The 22,840-nt window shown below is 35.3% G+C and overlaps 1 protein-coding gene across 1 annotated transcript in view; it reads right to left on the bottom strand.

Moving 5' to 3' along the window:
* Positions 1-1,163: 1,163 nt before the first annotated feature.
* LOC149798548 (uncharacterized) overlaps positions 1,164-22,840 on the bottom strand; it is a 134,663-nt gene continuing 112,986 nt past the window's right edge. The window contains exons 7-8 of the mRNA XM_089957353.1: positions 18,818-19,438; positions 1,164-7,899 (exon numbers count right to left, since the gene is read on the bottom strand). Coding sequence (XP_089813479.1) covers positions 7,360-7,899; positions 18,818-19,438 — 1,161 coding nt within the window. The 3' untranslated portion in view covers positions 1,164-7,359. The remainder of the gene's footprint in view (positions 7,900-18,817; positions 19,439-22,840) is intronic.

The following is a 22,840-nucleotide window of genomic DNA, read 5'->3' as shown; positions in this document are numbered from 1 at the left end:
TGGGTCTCAACTTTTGTGGTTTTAAAAAAGAAAGACATTTACATGGGTTCTTAAATTCATGGTATTGCATATCTAAAGGTATTTAATGGTGAGATTTAATGCTACAAATCCTAAAAGAACAAAACCGATAGTAGTTGCAACATGCAACATCAAAGGAAGCCAATGCAATTACAAATAATGACTTTACATGCAACATCAAAGGGAGCCAATGCAATTACATGAATATGATTACTATTTTAGAACAGTATCAATTGCATTATGTGGTTCAAGAATGGTAAAATTCAACACAGATACCTATCAATTTGGAAAAATTTCACATTCCACATGTGAACCAAACACATGACCAGTAGACCCTAGCACAATGCAGATAGCAAGCTGTGTCAACATTTTGAAGTTTTCATAAGGAAACTGATGCAGCCATTAACACTAATGAAATTGGTTATTAAAGTACACTAGTATGATCTCTTCCGTAAAACAATCTCCATGGCACCATCAATTACTTTCTGAGGACCATCTCATTAATAGTTTAAGAGTGGTAAAATTCAATTTACAGATCCCAGTCTGTTCGCATGTCATCATTCCATATGTGAATCGAGCATATGACTGTCTGCCCCCTTGCTCAATTCACTTGGCAAGCAGTGTCAAGATTTCATGTATTCAGAGCTGTTACAAGTGTAAATATGTCAACTTAAAAAAAAAAAAAGAATGAATTACTTCTTTGTTTGAGCCTGTCTCATATATGAACCAACTCCAACCACCATACTTAAAACTGCATCAATGAATTCATACTCAATGGACAATAGTGGCTCAGTTCAGTCCCATGACCCAAGACTTTGAGAATATTGGAATTAATTCAACAATTTCAGAATTTACCTGACAAACGCGTGTACAAGCAGACTCTGACTTGGTGTTGATTTTGCGGTTTTGTCCAAAGATTGGTTAAGTGTGAGCTTCAATACTTTGCAGTAATTAGTGTACATGAATAGTGTTTGTTCAGTAACTGCACAGTAATAGCATTTTACAGCCATGTTTTTCATTGGGATTAAGCATGCAGAGACGAAATTATGCATTTTGTTGAGTATTTAAATTTTTGGACAAATATTTCACTTGAACGAAGACTTGATATGAATTAAAGTATTAAATCAAATTTTCACACACTAATATCATTTATCATCCTTTTATTTTCAGTAATTCTCTGTTCTTATATCACACATATTGAGGGCAAGAAGTAGAAATTGACAGTTACTGGATACCATCTAGATATGTGTGCATTAAAACTATATAAAATGCAATTTCTTCCTTAGAAAGGGTACAAATAAAGCAAACACGTGTGAAAGCTATCATTGTATTACCTGATAATAGAGATGATGCTGATTTACCAAACAACTATTCTGATCTGCAGGAATGAAACACAGTAAGAAAATGGAGGTTGGGGTTCCTTATCATGTGTGCCTAATTTCTCAATGGGTCTTTACATTTGTGGTTTGGGACAACAATAAAATCTGCTAAAATTGATACCCAATGAAAATCAGTGATACTACAGTACATCTTTAAGGATTATATTCAGGACAGATTCAAAAAATTCTAACTGAAAGTCAGTATTTCTCATTTAATTTTTAAAAATCTGACATGAAAAGTGGTCTGATTTATTAATTTGCTCTAATTCTGTTTCTTTAAATATTTGAAAAAGAATAAAATTTACTGTAAATGTTCAGTCAAAGTGCCAGCTCAGGCTCAAATTGCTAAGCTTTCCTGATCAACAGCTGCCATTATAAATGCTGGGTTCTAAGCCCCAAGCAAGAAATGTATCGGTACAGAAGCTGTGTGCTGACAAGCAATGCCAGACTCTTCAAAGAATAAATCTTGGCATATGCTGCTGTCAGTATACCAGTGATGATGCAACTTAGAGAACAGATCTAGTTCAAAGATAAAAAACACTACATTTATCTCAATCATCTGCTCACTAGGATTTTTCAATACATCTAACTGAAGAAATCAGAAAATTTAAGATATTCTTTAGGACAAGGAATATTATTTTTTAAAAACAATACAATATACTGGAGTAATACTGTCTAAAATGAAAGTTTATTATCCTTGCATTTTGTAATGTGTTATATATAGTGTTACTGGTACAAGATACAAATTTATAATTTTATTATATGGATATATGCCTATACCTTATATCCTACAACACACTACTACTGGGTGGATCACTTGTAAAACACTTCAGTCACAAAACGAAAAATCTATTCTAGCAAAATTTTCATATATACCATGACATTTTTTCAACAATTCTGGAAAAACGCATTGGCAATCTAGATGTAACTAAATTAGGCTGTCAGATAAAAATGCATTGTAGATGTAACAAAATTAAGCTTTCAGAAAACCGACACAAATAAGACAAATACACTTCACCATCAATGCCTCAGTCTAGTCTTTGAATTTTCCCAAAAATAAATTGGTTTCACAAATCTCAGTACTTCAAGTAAATCATACAGAACTAATTCATCATATATGCAAATCATATAAATCTATATGCCTTTTTACAAATTGTAACTTGTATTAAAATAGAAAACATAAAAAAAATAATTAAGAATAAATAAATTTTTCGAAATTTTTAGGTTGAGTAGAAACAGGACCACCAACAATGCACATTCCTTAGAACATGTAATAGGTTAGATTTCTAATTAATTATTTGCAACAATTTGGCACTGAGTGTAGAGCAGGTGGTCTTCATTGACTTTAAAGAAAGCTTTCTTACGTCCCAAATCATTTCTGATCAGAATCAATCATCATCTCTGATCTTGTGGACATTAATATGCAAAATGTTTGTTCTTAAGGATTTTTCAAGTGTCCCTGATTTCTGCAATGTTGAATTCCAATTAATAACAGAACAATAATACAGTAACATACAAACATAAGCGATAACCAGTTGCCACATCTACTGTGATGCTGCACCTGGCATTCAGATCAAATGAGATAACTTTCTGATTAGAGAATCTGTAAAGAAGCATACCATAAAAGTAAAATGGACACTAAATCATTATACCAAGTGAGAACAAAGACAGATTAGTACCTTCAAGGTTGATATTCTGGATTGATAAGCAGTTCAAATCAGCTGCTGTGATGGCCATAAGTGATGGAAAATAGGACCCTTTTTTTAAAGATAAATAAGACACCTTTAGAAGACTTCGGGAGAAAACTCCATGCCAATATGATCATTAGGTCAGGAAGATTAGTGAAAAGATTTTCAATATATCCATTGTGGCAGCCATATTGTCTGCTAGAAACCATTTTCCTTTAGGACCAAGTAGATATCATAAGAAGTGTTTTGCAACAAATCTAATTTCAATTTGACCTTCAATTCTAGTGTAGCCTACCTATACAAGATTTTCAAAATGTCCACCATGGTAGCCATATAACGTCAAATGACATAATTTTCATTCAGAACCAACACGACACCATAATTAGTATTGTAATAACCCTACATAGATATGACCTTCCATTCAGATTGGCACAACTTTTATTTAAGATGAACCTGATACTATATCCAGTCTTCTGGTGATAATCCCATATTGATATTACTTTCTATTTAGGAACAGCAGCAGCAACAAAGATTTGCAAGATGGCTGCCATGGTGGCCATATTTGAGGTCAGATTCACACCATTTTCATTCAAGACCAACCAGACATCATAGTCTTCTGATGAAAACGCCATATCAACATGACTTTATATCTAGAAACAGTAACAAGATTTGCAAGATGACTGTCATGATGGCTATAAATGGATGTCTTTCATTGAAAACATGACGATAAGACCATTCATCCAGGTGGAATAGTGATAGCAAGATTTTCAAGATATTGAAAGTTGTGGTCATAATGGACTTTTGGGAAGCCCCATTTTCATTTAGGACCAACCAGACATCATGAAAAGCTTCTGTGAAAATCCCAAGTCAATATGCCTTTCCATTCAGGAGAAGTAGCAATAAAAATTTTTTGAAGATGGTGCCATGGAGACCATACTGGACATCAGATAAGCACAATTTCATTTTGGACCAACCAGACCAACTAGACATCAGAAGTCTTTTAATGAAAACCCCATGCTGATATAACCATCCTTTTAAGAGGTGCTGTAATATTTGTATCTAGGACTAACAAAACCCTGGGATGAATGTGTATAAATGTTCACAGCAATCTCTCAAGTAGTTCAGGAGTAACAATAACAAAATTGTGCCAACAAAATGATGGGCAACAAGCACTTCTGGTCTGTACTCAGTAGACCTAAAATTTCATGATTAAAAAACCATTCTCATGGTCAAACTTAACCTTAATTCAAACTATGAGGTCTGACTGGCTGCCTTCAACTAAATGACCAATTAAATATTTAAAGTTTGATAAGAGTCCAACTTTGTGTCTTTTTTGCAACATGTCCCAATAATGCCTAACAGGATGTCAAAATTTCAAGTCCAGTTGAAGTTTTGAGTGCAAGAATGCATATATAAACTTCAGAACTGACTAATGGTAGTCTTTTGATCCAAAAAAAAGGGATGCTTGTGTGTGTGAATCAAGTCATCCATAAATTATATTTCATATACATGTACATTCATATACATGTGCATTCATATACATGTACACAAATCCATATCTTATGCTCACATGCAATCTGAAATTAAACTGAAACTTTTATGCAGTGAAATGCATTCTTGTCAAGTTGAAACAAAATTTTATCAGTGTTGATAAATGCAGATGAGAAAGAAAGAAACAAAAATCAATCAGTAACACATTTACAGACATACCTAGTACAGCATGTCCTACTGGCCTGACTGACCAGTAAATGATTTAACATTAGATATCAATAACTAAAATTTGTTTTCACACAAGGAAAACATACTTCAAGATAAATCCCTGCCAAATGCCAGATGCTAAACAAGAACTTTACAAAAAACTCATCCGAAAAAAAGCTACTATATATGTACTTTCTCTTATGTCAAGTCCAGTGGCAAACTGCACAGATCCGGCTCTGTGAGGAGCGCATTATGTGATGTCAGATCAGGGTCTATGTTCTATGCAGCCAGACTTGACTTGTACACTAAACATTATGTTGGAATGTGGCCAACCTTTCTTTCTGACTTTTAAGTAACAAAACAATAATACAAAAAGAAAACAGAAAATAAACAAAACTATTAGTCACAAATTCAAAATGTATCAATGTTAGAATGGAAACTGTTATAACATTGTCTGTGATAGCATAGCTAATTGATGTGCTTACCTACCTGTAACAGGGGCTGGGAAAAGGGAAACAATGGAGCTATTTACATTAGAAACTCAATTATATTAACTCACTTAAGGACATGAGGATGGTTCAGATGAGTTCACTGGCTGTTTAGTTTAATGGCACATTGAACATATTATTCACAGTGGAAATCAAAACATTGTCTTTCCCCAGGGACACACTGAGGCATCTAACATGGGTTGGCATGTGCAGATATCAAACCTGCGACCCTACTACAGTGTTCCCTCAGACGTGTATAATCAAGTCTGTAACTGTTCCCAATTTGAGTTTGCAAATGTCTTCTTTAAAACATTTTCTTTCTGAAGGATGCATAATTTTTTAAACAAATACTGACAAACAACTTGTGAACAATTTAAAGATATGATTAATATACAACATATGCAAGACAACTCTAATCCAACAAACCCAGCAACAACCACAGTAAGACTGGACAAGCAGCATCAGTGAGGAATATACAAGTACATAGCTTTCATTATTAAAAAAAAACAATTCTGTCATATAGAAATGTGGGGTAGAAGCAGCTATTTTGTATCCATGGCAACCAAATGAATACAACCCAAAAGTCTATATGACTACATGGCAAAAAAAATCCTACTTCCGATAGAATACACGGTAGTTGAATTCACTCTGCAGCTAATATCAAGTACAAAAGAAAGAATAGACTTTGGGTACAAGACTAATTTATTGTGCAAGATTTCTAATTAATTATAACATTCTAAAATCCTCCAGGTCTAAAAAATTTTAATATAGTGACAGAAAACCTATACAATCTCACTTAAAGTACAAGTATCAGAGAAAAGTTTAGGAACCCCCCCAATAATAACCATAAATTAGTGTACGTTATTCCTCTTGAACATTCCAAAAACATACCTCATTTCTAAACTAAATTTGCCCCCCAAAAAGATACTAATGTTGAATTTATAAAAAATAAAAAACTATTTCATAGACAAGTGTAGCAATGACCCATAACAACCTATACAAGTCTGAAATGGTTTTGTCTCACCTGCAAATGACATTAATTTTTACCTCCCTCTTTATCATACATTTACAACAGTACATTCACAATATCAATGCACAGGTGATAAATGTATACAAACCTCATCTTCTGTTGACCTCGGGGGGTGGGGTGGGGGTGCAAGTAAAGTATGCTATGAGTTGTCTTGCCCTCCATATTTCACTTGCCCTCCATATTTCACTACCAAAAGATGTGCATAATATTTGAGCAGACCTGCCCTCCCTAAAGTGCACCAGACCAAAAACCAAAAGTAAAAGCACTGTGAACTGTATTGTTATTTAATTCATTCCTCACTGTTTCAAGAAAACAAACTTTATTCATATATTTTAAAACTGTTTTCGTGGCTATATCAGGTTTCAAATGAACTGTCAAATGTTTACTTGCCACACAATGTGCTTTGAACTACTACCAGTCTTACTCCATCAATAAGCCCCAAGCCAGGCTCATGTCAAAGTTACCTCAGTTGGCAACACCATGACTCTCCATTTTTCTTTTTGTCAACAGATGACCCAGAGAACTAGCTACAATGGCCAATAAGAAATTATTTGCTCCAAAATTGAACAAATCTATGAAACAGAAAAATACACCAACAATCTTGGAGCAAAATTCCACCTGTAAAAAATAAAAGGCTATGATTTATCTTCTCCAACGTATTTTACTGACAAAAGATACACACAATTTCCAGCAAAGGTCAACCTACTCACCATATAGTGTACAAAAGACCAAACTGAAAACCAAAATAAAAGACCTGTACACTGGTATCATGAATGTACCATTCCTATCATTCATGTAATTTGACAATCTGAGAATTAAACTGCCAATTCACTTCAAAAAAAAATTAGCCGCAAGGTCAATATAGAAATCTTACACAATTTTCTATTCAAATCCACAAGGCCATGGATACAATAAATTTTTATGGTAATTTCACATTTCACTTGCCCACCTAGTGTTACATGAAAATGTAGCAACAGAGCTGAAGCTTGCAAAAGTTGTCTTGTTATTCCCATACATTAACTGCATTCTTTCCCTAGGTCTCTCCTGATACTGTCTACTTAACTCTTCTTTTCTGAGCTTACAGGCTTGACACTGGAAGTTGCTGTTATCATTATACCTCGGCCTCTACCACTGGCTGATGGAGGTGTTGAGCTTTCAGGCTGGGGAGGAGGAGAAGTCACAGCTGTTTCTGCTGAACTCTTTACATCACCAGTACTTAATGGAAGTTTTGCGCTTGCAGGCTGGGGAGGAGGAGAAGTCACTGCTGTTTCTGCTGAGCTCTTCACACCACCATTAGTTAAAGGAGATGTTGTGCTTGCAGGCTTGGCAGGAGGAGAAGATGCAGCTGGATCTGTTAAACTCTTTACACCACCACTACTAAATGGAGATACTGTGCTTGGCAGGGCAGGTGGGGAAGTAGTACTATTCAAAGACTCGTCTAGTTTTCTTTGAATATTTGAGAATGAATCTCTATCCATGTAGTCAATCTGTCCCTTCTCCCAGTTCAATCGTCTTTCTCGATCACTCAGTTCGATCTTGATCCCTGGGGTTCCATTGGATGTAATCTTTAATGATGCCAGCTCTCCAATCAAACCACCCTAGAAAAAAGAAATTAACAGAAAGATAAAACTTCTGAAAAATGACAAAGGAAAAAAGAAACAAATTTCAATGAAAGAACTAAAACCATGCACTTACAGAGTATGAGCAATATCAAATACAAAACTAAATTACCTCCATTTAATGGTTTCAACACATTAGAAAATTATCTATATTTAACTTTAGAATACAATACAGCCCTAAAGTGTTCCTTCCTAGATAAAGCTATTCTGATAAAAATAGTTTTTGTTCAGAATTCTTTGATTCCCAATATGCATCTGAGCTTTTTTCATTACAAAGCATACAAGGGGTATATGACAGCAAAAGCAATCAAATGATGCAAAATCCGAAAACCGTACAACTCTCTGGACTCAAAGGCATTATTCCATTCAATTGAATTTTTCAATGTTAAAAGTAGTGTGAATCCCTGGTATTCACTTTTCTGGTACCTTGGCACTGCGAGGGTTACTTCCACCAGATCTTGTCATCTACATATTATGTATTGCTTAGAATTTGACCCCATTCTTGAGGGAATACCAAATCCTGCAGGTTACAAATTAAAATGTGCTAAATGTTTGTTATGCATCCAAAGTTCTTTCTTTCTTTCTACATTTATGAACTTCATTTCCTCTATTTGTGCACTCCTCTAGAAGAATGCAATATGACTATGAACAAATATGATATATAAAAAGCATATAACGAGATTTCTGCCTTTTGTTCATCATGAAAAATTTGGCATCAGTAAATGAATAATCCTTTCCTTTCGGTACCCCACCTATTTTTAAGATTATTTGCAGCACCATAGATACTTGCCTGCAAGTCCAACTGCAAAACATGGACCCTGATCTGCTATCATGGGCTGATCAGTGCTGATGTGTTTTGTTCTTATTACTCCTAATAACATACACCAAAATCCATCAGCACTTTATGCAATAATAGATCATGGTCTGTCAAGCATGGACCAAAATCCGTCAGCACTTTATGCAATAATAGATCTTGGTCTATCAAGCATAAACCAAAATATGTCAGCACTTTATGCAATAACAGATCATGGTCTATCAAGCACAGACCAAAATCTGACAGCACTTTATGCAATAATAGATCTTGCTCTATCAAGCATAGACCAAAATCTGACAGCAAGCACTTTATGCAATAACAGATCTTGGCCTATCAAGCATACACCAAAACCTGTCAGCACTTTATGCAATAAAAGATCTTGTTCTATCAAGCATGCAGTTGGATCTGACTTACAAGTGGGTACATACAGACTGTATAGAGTGTATATAGGTCACCCATAACAAATGAGCCAGCCCTATTGCTATTATCAGTCCTATATACTAGAATATACCTTGATACAAGGTAAGAATACTAGGCAAAGTTAACACAAGGCAAATGATTGGATAACACTAGGCAAAAAGAATGGATAACCTCCTTAAAAAAGATTCACAACTGTGACACAGCAGCAGTAACCCTCATGACAACTGCACTTTATAATGGAACAAATGACCTTTCAAATAGGCCATCAAGAGAGTCCATACTAAATCTGAAAACATAAAAGGGAAAAGTTCCACCTTCCATCTGCAAAAAAGGGAGAAATTTCTGAGTATAGATGGAATCTAATAAAGAAATAAAGTAGGGCTTGAAAATAAAATGTGACTGTGCAGTGAACTTTGAGAAATAATTGAGAATTCTGTGATTTAAAGTAAACATATTCAAGGTTTAAAAAAAAACTTACAGAATTCCCCATGAACCAGCAAGTCTCTAAATGGAAATGCTGGGGTGGGGGAGGGTGGGATGTGAAGGGCAAATTATTCATATTAGACGTGTCTTTTGAACAATACAGAATGAATTTTGATGGCGACATGAAAACAACCTTGCTCACAAACACTAATCCATGCCCTCTAAACTGGACTTTTCTCTGTGTGAATTATGGACCCAAAGCTGCTTCAAAATTCAGTGTAGCCTTTCATACTAATTTCATGACACCACCTGTGCAAAACACAATATCCATGCCCGACCCCAATCCCACCAAAAAACAAACCAGTATTAAAAGAACTGAGGCAGATCTGTCTTAACTTACGACGTACTGACTGAAAAAAAAGAAATGTTTGCAGCATCATTCATTTTACAAGCTGCTCACTGTATCTAATACTGTACGTATGATCCCTTCTGTACTTTAATACAATGTACTGTACCTTGCTATAACAACACTGTACCTTGCTATAACAACACTGTACTGTACCTTGCTATAACAACCAGTCTCTTTCAATAAAGTAAATAATGTCAAAACATTTAATGACTGTATTATCTCTGAATGACATACATCTAAATGTGAACAGCAAAGACCTAGATCTGCCCACCCATAATGCCCTGGCAGATTAGTATTGCTTGAAATCATTAATCAAGCAAATTGTATAGACCCTAATCTGCTAGCATAATGAATGGGATATATATATATATATATATATATATATATATATATATATATATGCTGCTCTTGGTTGGGCTGGTATTATGTTGGAGGAAATATGGTACAAACTATATCTGATATCTATTAGCTTACATGCTGAAACATGTGCTGACAAATTTAAGCTGCAAAAATGACTATAAATGCCCTTGGACTAACTCTGTCTGCTATATAGGTCCAGGTTAAGCATGAAGGCATAAGGCATACAACCATGTCAAGGTCACAACAGACTAAATTTGCAGTAGAGGGGGTTGTATTGAAGGAAAAAGGATACAAAAAATCAGTAATATTGTTTTGATTTTTCTTGGTCCAAATTCAAGCTTTCATTTACTTAATTTCTCTTTAAGAAGCAAGAGGCTCCAAGTTTTATAAAAATTTGAACAAGGAGAGGTGTTGAAGTGTGCACCATGTCATTTTAAAACAATTTGTGTTGCAATACAATCCCCTGTGCTTACTGTAATTATGGTATATTATTACATAGTGCTCAGTGTGAAGGTTAAAGAAATGGTTCTGGTGCATGTACACTGTAGACTGATGGTGAAATCCCAAGAGCAAATAGAGTAAATAAATATATCTAGGTCATACAGATATGAAAAAATGGAGTGATGTATGATTATTGCTACCTATGTAGTGAACAAAAAAAATGTAATTACCTAATCTACATAATTACCTAATCCACATACCAGACAGGTACTGACATTCACAGAGTTCATGTGAAGTCAGCTCTCTAAAATAAAGCTGCATTATGTTTTTAGTAAGAAGACGAGATGCTGAAAAATAGACATTTAACAATTAACATGTAAGGGGCTCCACTCTCCTGGCTTAAAAGTATTTAAAGGAACTCAAGATATGAAAATTTCAACCTTTCAAAAGCTGACTGCATGTTGCAACCATCCCTGATATTCTATACGATATTGTAAGATTTTCAAATTAGCTGTTCTGGTGGACATACTGGATGTCCTGTTGGCACAATTTTCACCTAGAACCAAACATACCTCATTAGGATTAGGGTGTCTTTTGGTACAAAAACCCATTTCAAGATGGCCACCCTAACTGGAATGGTGTCTTTTGGTGAAAAACCCATTTCAAGATGGCCACCCTAACTGGAAGGGTGTCTTTTGGTGAAAAGCCCATTTCAAGATGGCCACCCTAACTGGAAGGGTGTCTTTTGGTGAAAAGCCCATTTCAAGATGGCCAACCTAACTGGAAGGGTGTCTTTTGGTGAAAAACCCATTTCAAGATGGCCAACCTAACTGGAAGGGTAGTGACAATAAGATTCTCAAGAGTCATCATGGCAACCATTTTAAATGTACGACAGTCCATCTTCATTTAGGACAGCTAATTATCACAAGTCGTCTATCAGTAACATCCCCATATTGATAAAGCTATTCAATGGAAGGATTAGAATTATTCCTTGGGGACACACTGCATCATTTTCAGTTAGGACCAACTAAACACTGGAAGAAGTTTTCTGAAGAAAACCCCACACCAGCACAACTTTTCATTTAAAAGCAGTTAAAACTAATTTTAAAACTGCAAATGTGGTGGCAATAATGGACATAGGTTCATTCAGCACCATTTTAATTAAGAATCAACAAGCCATTATAAAACATCTTTAGGTGAAAATCTCATGCTAAATGGCTTTGTTTAAAGGAGTAACAAGAAAATTTTCAAGATGACTGGCATGGTAGCCATATTTGATATAGCACCAAAGGACCAACCAGATATTATGACTTCTTCTAGCAGAAGCACCAAGCTGATATGACCAAATTTCTAGGAAAAATAGTCCTAACAAGATTTTCAAGCTGGCAACCTTGGTGATCATAATGAAGTTCAGATCACCATATTTCATTCAGGACCAATCAGACATCATAAAAAGTCTTCTAATGAAAACCCCATGTCAGCATGACCTATGGTTCAAGAGGATTAGCGATATCAATATTTTCAAGATGGCTGCTATGTTGGTCAGTGACTGGACCTTACTGGCAGATCAGCAACATCTTCATTAAAGACCAACAGGACAATATAAAAAAGTCCCCTGGTGAAAACCTCTTGTTGATAGGACTTTCTGTTTTAGAGGAGTATCAAGATTTTCAAGATAGCTGCCACAGTGATCATATCAGATTTTAGCCATTTCCATTAGGACCAACTAGATCAAAGTTGTCTTTAGGTGAAAGCACAATAAAGATATGACCAGCCGTCTAGAAGAAGTGGTAACAAGATTTTCGAGCTGGCAACTTTGGTGGCCATATTGCAGGTCTGATTGCCACAATTTCGCTCAGTACCAACTTAGACATCACAAGAAGTCTTCTTGTGACAACTTCATGTCAAAACGACTTTTTTTTCAGGAAGATTAGTGATAAGATTTTCTAGATGGTGGTCACTATAAGGGACCTCAGGTTGGCATCATTTTCATTTAGGACCAACCAGACATCATATGAAGTCTTTCAAGAAAACTCCATGATATGACTTGTAGTGATTACAATATCTTCAAGATGGCTGCTGTAATGGCAATATTGGATGTCTGTGCATTATCTTGTTCATTTGGACCAGCTGGTCCTTGTGATAAATGTGTGTGTAAATTTTTATTGAAATTCCGTGAGCAACTTAGGAGTAATGAGAACAACCTTGTGCTAACAGAAATGGACAACAGGCCATCCCACACACTCTGTCCTATGAGTATGACCTTGAAACAAAATATTAATAACCCATATAAGATAAGACCAGCACCATATTCAATGAAAACTAATGAGACATAATACAAATACATGTATTAGAACAAAGTTTCCTGTCTGCATCTGAAAAATATCTTAAGAATTAGTTGAACAAATAAAGCCTGCACTATGATCTACAACTGTGACCTTGACGATGCATTACTGTAACATTCAACTCACCTTGACAAGATACTTAAATGAACCAAGTTTCATCTGTCTAACTCAAGCAACCATCAAATTTAAGTATAAACAGGATAGAAAATGTTGATCATTGACCTTGACATTAAGACTCTCTAGTAATAACGTGCAAGTGCACCAGGCTTCATTATTTTATCTTTCGAATTAACAAGTGGACAAGAACATGTGATGTACAATTACACAAATGAATAAACAAATAAATGCATGGATGGGCAGACAGACAAATGTTCTACTGAAATGAAAATAGTTTCAGGAATCCTAGACAAAGTGTATTTTTCCTTTTTAAGTGCCATGTACTTAAACCATCTCTGGTATTCATGAGCAACTCCTACATACCATACTTAGTGACAAAACCATTTTTTTATCTTTGGTAAACATATTCAAATAATAACTGTAAATGCAGTATCAAGCTTTTATCATGACCTCTGACCTTGAACCTGATGTCATGGATAGAAGATCAATGAACTTGCGGTCAGTCTGGTTTTAAAACATCCTTTACAATATTCAGTGGTCAGAACCAATTAAATACTGCAAGATTTGTTTCAGTGAAAAATGCATACCCATGGCACCATTTAATCCAGAGAAATAGTAACAAGAATTTGCAAGATGGCTATGGTGCCATGTTGGAGGCCAGAAAGTACCCTTTGTATAACTAGGTACATACTGCAAAAGTGTTTAGTGAAAACTTGATGTCAGTATGACAATCCATTCAGGAGAACATGAAAAATATTTTCAGAATGTCTATTGAAGCATCCATTTGAAGTTATACAAACATCATATTAATAAAGGAAAAACAATAAACTTGCCTGAAAGTAGTTTTTAAAAAAGATTCATGCAGGACCATCTGTTCTGGAGAGGTAGTTTTTACAATATTTGTCAAATTACAAGTGATCACATTGGCACCATTTTCATTTAGAACAAACTACATATGGTTAGAACGTTTGGATGAAACAGGTCCATATGACCAATCCATACAGGGGGCTATTGACAAATTTTACAAGCTTGCACCATGTCCATCGAACTGGATGTCTGATCAGTACCATTTTTGATTTTGGACCAACTATAGTCTGACTCTACAACCCTGTTTGCTTGTACCTCCCAACCAGTTTAAAAAACGAGAACGTTTAATGTGATAAAAAGTGCACAGAACTAACTCAATTGAATCACTGATTTATAATTTCTAACCTGACTGTGACCAGAATGGCACTAATGCTGCCATCCCCTGCACCATTTCATGCTTAACGGACTTTCCATACTAACATGGCGCCATATTGCATACACTATAGGCTAGTTCATTCCCATCAGACGACATAATGATGTAGTTCATCCTGTTCGGCAATGCTGAATAATTGCGTAAATTACATAACTTTGAGAGCTTGGAATTACATCCCTCTGCATACATGAACATAGAAATTAAACTGCTTGTTAAATCCACATGAAAAACATAGTTGTCATTTTCCTTTGCTTGATTTGACATTGTAAATATCGGAAGCAGATGACTTATGTATGTACATGTGTAGTCGTGATACACCCCTTTGCTGAAAATGGACTTGTCCAGAAACTGGAAATGGATCCGAGCATGTCCATCTATCACACCGAAAACTTCCATTAAGCATGAAATGCGCATAAGATGACAGTGTTAGGGCCACTCTACTCAGAGTCAGGTTAGAAACTATAAATCAATGAATGAATTGACTAAGTTCCTTGCACTTTCTATCACATTAAATGTTTCCATTATTTAAATCGGTAGGGGGGTACAAACAAACGGGTTTGTATTATCAGACTATAATTTGGTTTGATCTGGTGTTTTATGGCACATCAACACAAGTTTGTTATTTAGTGCCTTGCCCAATGATACATCACAATATCAAAAGGAGTCTTTCAATCACAATCCCAAGTCAACAACTAGCTACACCTAGGACTGTCTTAAAAAGTCTATTACTGACAATCCCAAGTCAACAATTAGCTACACCAAGGACTGTCTTAAGAAGTCTATTACTGACAATCCCAAGTCAACAACTAGCTACACCTAGGACTGTCTTAAGAAGTCTATTACTGACAATCCCAAGTCAACAATTAGCTACACCAAGGACTGTCTTAAGAAGTCTATTACTGACAATCCCAAGTCAACAATTAGCTACACCAAGGACTGTCTTAAGAAGTCTATTACTGACAATCCCAAGTCAACAATTAGCTACACCAAGATGTCATGAGAAGTCTGTCTGTGAAAATCCCAAGTCAACAACTGTAGCTACAACAGTTCAAAGGTATGTCAAACCTGATCAATTATGGTCAACCAGACTTCATAAGTCTTTTAGTGAAAACCCCATGTCAATACAGCTATCTATTCAGGAGGTAGAGACATAAGAAAACTTTCAATAAAGATGGTACAGTGGCCATATTGGATGTCAGAGGTACACCATTTTTTATTCAGAACCAAGAAAATATTGTAAGTCTTTTTGAAATCCCCTTGTCAATATCACCATCCATTCAGAAGTAGGAGTAAGATGATTTGCCATGGCAGCCATATTGAATGTCCAACTGGCATGGTTTTCATTTTGACTAAACCTGATAGCATCTCAAATCTTTTATGGAAAACCACATGTCAATATGACCCCTGCATTCTGGAGTAGTCATGATAAAGAGTTCTGAAATGACTGCCATGGCAATTATACTGGATGTCAAAGGTATACCATTCATTTGGAACATCCATTAGTTTTTCTACAAAATTAGGTCTCAGAAATACTGATGGAACTGTGCTGGATAAAATGGTGGAGCCACAACACAAACTCTGTCCCTACTGATGGAAAAAAGGCCGCAACACAAACTCTGTCCCTACTGATGGGAAAAAGGCCATAACACAAACTCTGTCCGATACTGATGGAATAAAGGCCATAACACAAACTCTGTCCCAAACTGATGGAAAAAAGGCCATTACACAAATTGTCCCTACTTATGAAAAAAGACCACAACACAAATTGTGTCCGTACTGATGGAAAAAAACCACAACACAAACTCTGTCCCTACTCATTACAAAAACATACAATACTGAGAATGCAAATAATTAATCATCTAGTTTTGTGACACAAGAAAACAATGGTATACTGCAAAAGTGACTCTTGATTACTTTGTCCTCAAAGGCGCAGAGTAGACAATGTAGCTACAAAACATATTGAGGTTTATACGGCCTGGCATATAGCCTGACATGCAGCCTGATATACAGCCTGGCATGCAGCCTGACAAACAGAATAATAGTTGGCTGTATCTGAAGTATTTTTTAAAATACAATGTAAATTGTTAATATTATTCTTCAAATATCAGGAGGAAATGCACACAACTTAAATTGCTAACATAACCCTTCAATGAGAAGGAAATGCATACAACTTAAATTGCTAATATAACCCTTCAATGAGAAGGAAATGCATACAACTTAAATTGCTAACATAACCCTTCAATGAGAAGGAAATGCATACAACTTAAATTGCTAACATAACCCTTCAATGAGAAGGAAATGCATACAATTTAATAGGCTAATATTATTCTTCAAAGAGAATGTGCAATTTATATTGTTTAAATGACCCTTCAATGAAAAGGAAATACATAAAATTTAAAAGTTTAAAAGTGCTACTTTGATGAGAGATGACAAGGAACAGTGTAGAAATGGATATGATGAATTTCAAGAATGTTTGTTATATTTTCCCTTGAAAATACCTTAGATAGCCCTACAAGTATAGTGCACTGGCCTCACTTCAATTTGGCTAAACAATTAAACAAATAAATGATTTCATGGTAGTAAAGGAAATAACTCCTGTGAGAAATGAATTTTTGAAGGCCACTAAAATATTTCCATCATATGCAACAAGGCCCTTAAATCCAAGCTAATGAACCATATCGCAATTACACAAATGGTTTAATGTAAGGAATACAATTAAAATGCCAAAAGTACAGTTTCATTTTGTCACTTTTTTAAAATTCTTGTTTCATTACCCAAGTTAAAATAAATAGAAAACAGTGAGACTGGTAGTAATCATTAATATATTGTGTAAGAAAGTATGCATCAACATCATGATCCCTAACAATAACAAATTGTTTTATCAAATTTCTTGACATAAATCCCTTAAGTTAGCTCCACTATCCCCTTAAAAATTAAAAGTCAATAAAAATACTCTTAATATTGTAATAAAAAGATTGAATTTCAAGCAAATTGCAATTACAATGAATATCTGAAAAGTCAAAAGATACGGTATTCTGATTATTCAAGTTTTACTGTACAGAATAACTTTTGCATACAAAAGTACTGTGTACAAAAGGGTATATATTTAGGACCAAAAACTTTACTAAGCAAGTTGCTGTAGTAGGTAGTAGTAGTTGTTGTTTTTTTAGGGTTTAACGCCATTTTTCAGCATATGATAGGCTATACATGGCGGCCAGTATTAATGGTGGAGGAAGAACCCGGAAAAACCCCGGAAAGAACCACCAACCCATGAGAAGCTACTGACAAGCTTTCTCACATACCCACATTGGCTGAATCCGAGACTTGAACCCACGCAGACAGAGGTGAGATGGCAGTGATCAGTAACGGAGAGTACTTTCGACCACTCGGCCACTCGGGGCCTCAGTTGCTGTAGTAACGGTATGGATGATGACTGGCAGATTGGTGTTGCATTGCACAGCTTTGTAGCACAAGATAAAGTGAAGGTCTTACTGTGCTAAGACAAGTAAAATATCTTGCCCACACACCCCAGCACTTTTTCCCTGCTGACCTGATGGTAGGAGTCGAACCTGCATTTTTCAAGTCACGAGTACAAAATCTTAACCATCTGCACTACCATAGCTCCTGAAATTGAAAAAACATCCTCTTGGCAATTTATATCATAATCAGCACAACTTTAAACATGTTTTGTGCAGTGGTGTACAAAGGGTAAATGGCACCCTGGCATGGTCCAGAACTCTCATTTTACAGTCTTTATGTATCATGGTCCAGAACTCTCTATTTACAGTTTTTGTGTTGCATGGTCCAGAACTCTCTAGTTACAGTCTTTATGTTGCATGGTCCAGATCTCTCATATTAGATACTACTTAAACTAAACTTTGTTTCCTTGCTGACATAAAACATACTGAATACAGAAACTATGTGTCAGTAGGCACCTCTATGCAAATTGCTTGACATGTACACAGAGGCTGGCTGAATACTGTACCTTGGAGAAGTTTGAGTTATGCTCCAGAAAGAAAACAGTTTATGGACAGACAAACGGGCTGATAATGTTTATTGACTGAAGACAGACATAGCAATAGCTATATATACCCCCCCTCCATATTACATGGGGGAGGGAAATGAAAAAGTACAGCTAAGCAAATGCAAGTTTGTATTTCATGCAAATGAAACGATATGCTTATAAAGTGAAAGAACATGCTGGTAAGCTGGTGAAGCTCATTGCATAATCTATTTAATCAAACTGCACAATTCAATGCATTAAAATGCACCGGAGAATAATGTAGCAACTGCTTCCTCTCGATATACACCTCCTTCCCAACTCTCACCTCACTAGATACAGACCCTCCCACATGGCCATTATGGCTTTTTGAGTCGTCCATTGGTTTAGAACTACTGCTTTCACTGCACTCAGATGGATTCACATTTGGTGCAAATTTGGTTGTTTCCTTTTCAACATTTTTAACTTTTTCACTCAAAGAACCTTTCAATCCATCATTTTTCTCAGGACTAGAATGCAGTTCAGGACTTGGAACAGGGGGACTTTCCACCTCTTTTTTAACTTTTTCTTCAGCTTTATTGACCTCCTCCCACTTCGTAGTCATCACTGGTGCTTCATAAACAACACATAATGGTTTCTCTGGGTCTACAACTGACAATGGTTCCTCTGTGTAGGTGGACTCAATTGATGAATAAGCTCTCGTTACTACTGGCATTTTCACTACACTCAACTCCGATTTCACTTCTGATTTGTGCTCAAGATCTTTTGCATCGACTGGCAATGTAGTTGAAGGTTTGGATGGAGAATAATACACAACATCTATTGAAGGTGGTACATAAGGATAAACGACTTTGATATAAATCTCTCCTCTTGGCAGGCTGTGCTTGGGTGGGTTGTCCAGGGAGATCAGATTGTCCTTGGTTTTAGAATCAGCACTGATAAATGGTGTCTGTAAATCAAAATACAGGGGCTGGTTCTAAGAAACTGAAGTCAGGCAAAGTAACTACAAGGAATAACCCACCAATTCTCAGACTTTAGGCTGGGAAATTTTGAAAGCATACTTTGCACAGTTAAGTGATGGGTGGGGGCTCTTTGCACAGTTAAATGATGGGTGGGGGCTTTGAAAAAATGCAGTGCAAAAAGAATGAAGTTGAGGATTATTTGATTTTAAACAAACTGTCATAATACTGTAAGTTAATGACTTTCTAAGCATTAGGTTTTGAATATATACAGATAAATGTACTTTTATTTCATTTCAGATTTTGTGAACTCTTAAAAAATTCAAAATAAAAAACAGCACAAGTTGTCAAACAATTATCTACACTGTAACAGCTTCAGGAATCAAAGGTAAAGTTCAAAGGACATTGTTTTAGAAAATATTTGACACTTCCTAATAGTACTATGTGATGTAAAGTACCATACCAATTCAAACTAGAATTAGAACTACAAGTAAGCTTGGTAAAGTGTATCAAAACTTTTGTAACCAATCCATTACTAATTTAGTTACTTGTCTACAAATAAGTACCTAGTGAACTATCATCCACCAAATCAGAAATCTTATTAAGAAAAAGTAATTTAAACACAGAACAAATTATACATTTACTTACTGACCACACCTGTTCCCAGACAAAAAAACAGCAAGCATCAATTATTATGCTCAATAAAAATTTACAGAATAATATCCTAAAGGCAAACTTCTGAGAAAGTCACACCTGAAGCACAATAGCTAACCGACTGCCTAATTTAGAGCTAATTTACAAAGTGAATAAGAATTAACCATCTTCACTTCTTACAAGATCATGGAAACACATCTGTTCATAAAAAATGATGCATACATTTTTTAAACATGACAGTTTGTGCACAAAGAAGATTCCTATTATGGCATGATGTATAATTTATTAGAAGCCAGAAAACCAAAACAACATGGGCATACCAACTTTTAAGCCAGCAATTACAACATGCAAGCACCAAAATGACAAAGCACATCTGTACCATGGTCTCATAGAAGCAAGAATCTAAAAAAAAATGACAAAGCACATCTGTACCATGGTCTCATAATAGCAAGAATCTAAAAAAAAGCCACTAAAACTCAATTTGCAGTGTCAGATAATTATTCAACTTGGGGATGAAATATTAACAATAACTTGCTTTACTAAATGTGTCAAGTCCAACTCATCAGTTTGAAATCAAAGTTTTACTTTTAGATTGTATAATAAAATAACTGTAATGCAATTTTGGAGTTTTAAAATGCAAAGTTGAAATGATTGATCTGAAAAAATATATTCAGAGACTGATCTGGTGATTTGAAAAGTGTGTATCAGGAATTAATTGGGCAGGTGGGGAGGAGGTGATAGGAATGGATTTTATGAGTATGGATGCCATCTAAGCCATAAAATGGGAGTTACACTTCAGGGGGAATGTAACATTCCGCGAGGCTCATAATTTGGTGCAGGCAGAATGCATACTATCTAAACTGGATCTAAATATGCAAAGGACATACAGTTATCAAAGTAAATGGAACTGGATGGTGTATGTACTATACTACTTGAATTAGGATGGTGTATGTACTATACTACTTGAATTAGGATGGTGTATGTATTATACTACTTGAATTAGGCTGGTGTGTGTACTATACTACTTGAATTAGGATGGTGTATGTACTATACTACTTGAATTAGGATGGTGTATGTACTATACTACTTGAATTAGGCTGGTGTGTGTACTATACTACTTGAATTAGGATGGTGTATGTATTATACTACTTGAATTAGGATGGTGTATGTATTATACTACTTGAATTAGGATGGTGTATGTACTATACTACTTGAATTAGGCTGGTGTGTGTACTATACTACTTGAATTAGGATGGTGTATGTATTATTCCATTTGAATGAGGATGGTGTGTGTGTTGTGATGTGATGTGATTTGGATTTTTAACGTAGCTTTAAACAAATTTCAGTCATATCACTAAGATGTCTGCAATGTGGTACTTTATAGTGATGTCTAGCACTGTGGCATCATGCCGCAGACATGTAGCATGATGTTCCACCCAGTCACATTAACCTGACACCAGGCCGACCAGTCCTAACACTAACTCTTAATAATGATTGCCAAGTGAGGCAGCTGTTAGCACCATTTTTGTAAGTCTTTGGTATGACTCTGCCGGGGATCGAGCCCACGACTTACCACATCAGAAGGGATGCTCTAACCACTAGGCCACCGGAGCAGTTGGATGGTTTATGTATTATTCTACTTGAATTAGGATGGTGTATGTATATATTATACATGAATTTGGCTGGTGTATGTACTATTCTACTTGAATTATGATGGTGTATGTACTTTTCTACTTGAATTACGATGGTGTATCTACTATTCTACTTGAATGAGATGTACTATTCTACTTGAATTATGATGGTGTATGTAATATTCTACTTGAATTAGGATAGTGTATAGTTGAATTATGATGGTGTATTTTTCTACTTGAATTATGATGGTGCATCTGCTATTCTACTTGTATTAGGTTGGTGTATGTACCATTCTACTTGAATTACGATGGTGTATGTCTACATGTAATAGCATGGTTTATGTACTATTCTACTTGAATTATGATGGTGCAACTACTATTATACTTGAATTAAGATAGTGTATGTACTTGAATTAAGATAGTGTATGTAATGTTCTACTTGAATTAGGATGATGTATGTACTATTATACTTGAATTAGGATGATGTATGTACTATTCTACTTGAATTAGGACGATGTATGTACTATTCTATTTGAATTATGATGATGTATGTACTATTCTACTTGAATTATGATGATGTATGTACTATTCTACTTGAATTAGGATGATGTATGTACTATTCTACTTGAATTAGGATGATGTACTATTCTACTTGAATTAGGATGGTGTATGTACTTGAATTATGATGGTGCATGTACTATTCTACTTGAATTATGATGATGTATGTACTATTCTACTTGAATTAGGATGATGTATGTACCATTCTACTTGAATTAGGATGATGTATGTACTATTCTACTTGAATTAGGATGGTGTATTTTACTTGAATTATGGTGTATGTACTATTCTACTTGAATTATGGTGTATGTCTACATGTAATAGCATGGTGTATGTACTATTCTACTTGAATTATGATGGTGCAACTACTATTCTACTTGAATTAAGATAGTGTATGTACTTGAATTAAGATAGTGCATGTAATGTTCTACTTGAATTAGGATGATGTATGTACTATTCTACTTGAATTAGGATGATGTATGTACTATTCTACTTGAATTAGGATGGTGTATGTACTTGAATTATGATGGTGTATGTACTATTCTACTT

Source organism: Sinohyriopsis cumingii, chromosome 5, assembly GCF_028554795.1.
Source record: "Sinohyriopsis cumingii isolate HCF-2022 chromosome 5, ASM2855479v2, whole genome shotgun sequence".
NCBI classification, from domain to species: domain Eukaryota; kingdom Metazoa; phylum Mollusca; class Bivalvia; order Unionida; family Unionidae; genus Sinohyriopsis; species Sinohyriopsis cumingii.
The sequence above is the reverse complement of the archived record's forward strand: the minus strand, read 5'-3'. Positions and strand labels throughout refer to the sequence as shown.